Genomic DNA, 5,479 nt, shown 5'->3' with positions numbered 1-5,479 from the left:
CTTTCATTCTGCATGCTACTATATATTGGTTAAAAATCGTTGGATGTTAAACAGATATATAAATCAATAAAACTAAAACAAAATCTCATGTGTACTTTTCCCTAATGTTTACTGTAAAATGCATCCACCACGCAAAAACTTAAAACAGAATGTCCTCACTGAACCTACGATGTAACATGAGACTACATAATATCAGCTCTTATATAGTTTATTGATTTACATAGCATTTCAAAATCGTTGGATGCTAAACTGATATATAAATCAGTAAACCTATAACCCCATTCATAGTTACTTTTCACAGAGCTGTCCTCAAGAATGACACACAAAAACTTTGAACAATACTCTTCTCTGAACAATTATGAAGTAGCTTAAAATCATACAATATCAACTATTATATAATTAAACATCCAACTATGTTTAACCAATATATAAATCATTAAACTGATATAAAAATTTATAAACCTAAAGTTAAACGCATGAGTACAAACCAAACCATTGAATACTTTTTCAGGAAGTTTTCATACAAACTACATCCTCCATAAAAAAGAAAGAAAGCCCTCACTTAACCTACGAAGTAACATAAACATTTTAATTTGAGTACGTGTACTTAAATAACTGTGCATCGGTCTTCTTAACATAACACCAAAAGATTATACATTCTAAAATATTCAAATGTGTTCAATATTGTTTCAAATAGATAGTTTGAGAGTTTGAAGTTGAACGAGGGGAAACCAAACACATGAATACAATTTTTTTCAGATGTAGTTTAATAGAATATACCCACCATTAAAATGAAACAAAATGAATTAATGACATGACTGAGAGTACCTAATAAAATATAAATGACTTAATATTCAGATCTGCGTCCGAAAATAACAATATTTTGACTCTTATAACATAAAATAACACCAAAAAATTCCCCGTTCTTAAATCTGAAAAGATGTTCAAAATTAATTATTAACTGTAAAGTCTAAATCTATTTCTATCCTCATAATAAATGATGAAGTCTACTTATTATTTTTGAAATTCCAAGGACGTCAAGCAGATAAAAAATGAGTTTCTAAAAATAGTCCAAAAATAAACTATTCTGAAAAGACTATAAGAGATTGCAAGAGTAGAGCATGTCATTTCCTTAAAAATTGAAAACTGATTTAAGCAATTACGCTAGAAGGGTATAAGACACTTATAGCAAACTCTAAAACTTTAAACTATATCCTTAACTTTAGTCAAGATAATTAAATGTGACAGTAGAACTTTTTACGAAAAATTCACAGAATATCAGAGAATATTTTCTATTTTCTTAATACTAAGATAGCAGATTCTTGAATATATTTCAACTTACGACAGAAAAGAAAATATTCTGACATGAAATTAAATTCTGAAAGCATAAAGCATTCATTCTGAAACTGGCATCAGAAAGGTCATAATAGTTAGTTTAATTCTTTATTTTTAAGAGGGAAAAAGAAACTTTTGGTGTTCAATTTCAAAAAATAAATCGTCCTTGAAAAATAAAATGGTGTGAGAAGAAACTACATAGAATATTTTTTAAGTATATTTTGAACCGTTTGACCAACACCTCAAAAATTTATGCGTAAACATCGTTATTCAAAACTTAACAGTTAAATATTAAAAAATAAAATCAATCATAGAAGTACAATGATGTCAGAAGAAAATACTAAGTAGGGGAGAGTCAGGTAGCCCCTCCCACTTAAGGAATATTGCTTATATTTCTGTATAATATTGAGTAATAATCAATATTTTTGTATGTTTCTATTGTTTTACCATCTAATTAAATAATGCAAAAAGAATAAACCAAAAAGGAATAGTTTAACTTAAAAGAATAGAAATTTTAAAAAACATGTTTTTCAGCTCTTTTCGAAATGTGTCGGGTAGCCCCGCCCAGTTACAAAAATTATGTTTTTTGGCTGTTTTTTCAGGTGTAAATGAAAGTGACCAATATATTGACAATTGATAAACCTCATTTATCATTTTTATCAAAAATTATTTTATTTATTACATACATATATACATACTTTTAGTAAATTCTATCACTTAATAACAACAATATTTGTTGTTAAAAATGCATATAAAATTCAAATTTGAAGCAATAAAATAATAATCTTTGCAACCGTACATTTATCGACGAAATAAAATTGGGCGGTGATACCCGACATTCATGTGAGCGGAGCTACCCAGAATCGAATTGTTTTGTAAATTTGTAATTACTCGAACAATTTTTCACGTATAAACTTCTTTCTTCGTGCAAATAAAACTTAAGACTACATACTTTAATGCTGTATGTATAGAAAAAATTATATTTTTAGTATTAAAATGAAGTTTAATCGAAACATTCAACCAATTTTTCTTCATTTCATGACTACTGTATTCAACATATTTTCAAAACTATTGTTTACCATGTTAAAAGCTGCATAAATACTTGAAACTTTGAAAATAATCATTTTTTAATATAACAATTAATGTCCATTGGCCCATTGACTTGAAAAAAATATTCTATACATATGAAATTGACTGTGGGCGGGGCTACCGACTCTCCCCTACATATTCTTAAAAATGAACTTAGATTCCCCTGACTACATCTCAATTCCAGAATTTAATTTCATATTTCCATATTTAAATGTAAAATCAATTTTTAAAAAAAGCTTATCATAATAAAATTAAGTATAATTGTTTTTTGAATTTCTCTTTCGTTATAAATCTTAAAATTTGAATAATTTGTTTTCTTTGTCAGAAAAATATAGATGATTCTCTCAAACTTTTAATTAAACACTATAACTTCTATATTCATTTTTTTATTTCTTTACAGCCAGCACAAGACAAAGTATTTGCGACAATCAAACGCTGCCCTTCGAGTCATATCTACTCTTCAAGTCCATACAGAAAGAATGAGTTATATGTTAACTTGGGAAAAGTACCTTAACATTGTGAGTAATCCTGCTTTTTTATTCTTTTATTCTTCATTCAGGTTTTGTATGCAACTTTATAAGAAGTATTCGCTTAGAATTAAAATGGGTAGGACATATAGTGCTGCCATAGTAAATTTTTAATCCCTTTTATTTTGGCGATTTTTTAATAATTATTTTTAAATAATAATTTTTAATTACGTTAAATGCTGTTAAAAAAATAAATTTTTTGTTGTTTTCTTTAATTTCTTTAATAATTTTGTTTTCTTTAATTGTTATATATTTCTGTTATTTGAGGCTTTCCTGTTACCCTGTTTTTAAATAAGTAAACTGTATGAAACACAGGGTATAGGTCACAAGTAATAGAGAGATTTAGAACTTTCATTCTGCATGCTACAGTACAGATACTACAGAACAAACTTGCCTCATTGTGAAAAGCTTTCACAAAACATTGAGAAAACTTAATCTCAAAATTTCGGTTGAATATATGATTTGGCATAATTGATAGGAAAAAATATATGAATGCCGGATAAAATAAATAAAGAAATAACTGAAACAATTAGGCGAGTAAATCAAAATGAATAACCTAATTTCCGAAGTGAACTGCACAAAATCTAATAAATGCATTCATTGAAAATGATCCTGCATGCAAAAGTAATATTATCAGATTTTGAAAGAAGTTTTGAGGCTCTTTTTTGTTGTGCATGCATCACTCTGAAATGTCCTGCAACATTTTGTGCAGCGTGTTGCACATTTTGTGCAACATTTTGTGCAGCATTAGATGCTGTGGTGATGACCATGACTGATTTGAAAGAAATTATGTTCGTTCGACCTAAATCCTCATACACACAATCCTTCACGAACTCCGATATCTTATAACATTCATTGAATAGCTGGTCCAATTTTGGGATTACGACTACCAATATTCAACTCCACTGCATCGTAATTTTGAACCCAATCCGGGAGATGAGGAAACTCCTGGATCAAGTATTGGAAGAAATTTGATTTCGTGGAGGACTTTTGGATGGAACCAACCCTCATTTTCGATACATGGAGAGGAAAACCATGAAAATCTCACACGTTTAGCCAGACGGGAAGGGGACTCAAATCGGAATCCGTATACCACTGAGGATATTTTATGTCAGCAGTGTGGTCGGAGCGAGTCGTGTGTAGAATTCGTATCAAATCCTCATAGGAACACCTGTAGGAAAAAAAATGAATATTATAAGGTCTGGGGATAATGGTGGGCAAGGCCAGAGTGTATTTTCACCCTTACTCCTTGATATTGCTCCGTCATTTTGATAAAACGTTATTTTTCTGCCCATTTTGGATTGGCTAAAACGCTGATTACGATTGGACTTCCAATGTCATCGATTAGCAATCATTAAAAATTTGCTTATATTATCGAATAACAGTGCCTTTTTAAATGATGCATGAATTGTATGTTACTCAGTACATACATGAAATTGGACAGAATACTATGCACTGATGTTTTTTTTAAGGTTCAGTACCGCTTCGTGGTATGTATTTGCCCAGTATACTCCGAACACTGATGTTTCTCCTAATCTATCTTCAGCAGATATTAAAATATCGCATAAATATAATAATACAACGAATAAATTAATATCAAATAGGATATAACAAATATTAATATTTTGGGCATTCACCAAAGCGATTATGTAATTGTTGACATTCACCTGCGAAAATCGGCATTCTCCTGACTTCTGAGATTCACGGTATCATATATATTATTCGAATTGTAGTTATGGCTATTTTTGTTATAACTTGTTAAAATTGCTTAAATTTAAGATACAGGTATAATTTTATATTATTGTTTATTTTTTAGACTCACGTTATAACTTAAGGAAAAACTTTGTCAATCGTTTTGAAGAACTGGAGCTCAACCACGCAATTTTGAATTGTGATATAGCGGAGAGAAGTCTGCACTGGAACGAATTAAATGCAAAACACCCACTCACATAAATGTTACTCATACCTTTATTTGGTGATATATGTATTTCGATGTAACACATTAATTCGGATCATCAATCAAGAAATATACCTGCCAAAAAATATTTTTACAAAAATATTTCACTAATGTATGTTATAATAAAACTTTATTTTTACCCTATCAGTTGTTTGAATTTTTAAAAGATTCACCATATATTGAATATTGAGGGTCATTTGTAAGTAGAAAATTGCAAAGAAAGGTTTATTAAAGAACGTTTTGTAACAGATTTATATGCACTTAAAAGTGATAAAACACTTAATTGACATATAATTTAAAAATTAGCCTCGTTACTTTGAAAAGACAAATTTAATTTTTTAAAAACAAACATGAAGTCTTTTGTTAATATAAATAATATTATGTTAAGATTATTGATATAAGTATATTCCATTAATATTCTTCATTGAAAAGGGCTTATTAACAACCAAAATAAAACTAAAATTTTAAAAAATTATCCTAAACAATGAAATTACATATTCTTAAAAAAATAATAAACTATAGGAGGTAAGTAGTTTCACTTATCTTGGAAGTATAATTAACAACGAAATGG

General features: G+C 28.8%; 1 protein-coding gene across 1 annotated transcript in view; it reads left to right on the top strand.

Moving 5' to 3' along the window:
* Positions 1 to 5,050, top strand: part of LOC107443826 (cell adhesion molecule Dscam1) — a 74,699-nt gene extending 69,649 nt beyond the window's left edge. Inside the window, exons 22-23 of the mRNA XM_016057829.3 lie at positions 2,825 to 2,942; positions 4,768 to 5,050. Of these exons, the coding sequence (XP_015913315.2) occupies positions 2,825 to 2,938 (114 nt within the window). The 3' untranslated portion in view covers positions 2,939 to 2,942; positions 4,768 to 5,050. The remainder of the gene's footprint in view (positions 1 to 2,824; positions 2,943 to 4,767) is intronic.
* The last annotated feature ends 429 nt before the right edge of the window (positions 5,051 to 5,479 follow it).

This window comes from Parasteatoda tepidariorum, chromosome 1 (genome assembly GCF_043381705.1).
Source record: "Parasteatoda tepidariorum isolate YZ-2023 chromosome 1, CAS_Ptep_4.0, whole genome shotgun sequence".
Taxonomy (NCBI): Eukaryota; Metazoa; Arthropoda; class Arachnida; order Araneae; family Theridiidae; genus Parasteatoda; species Parasteatoda tepidariorum.
Note: the sequence above shows the minus strand (reverse complement) of the source record. Positions and strands in the feature narration are given on the sequence as shown.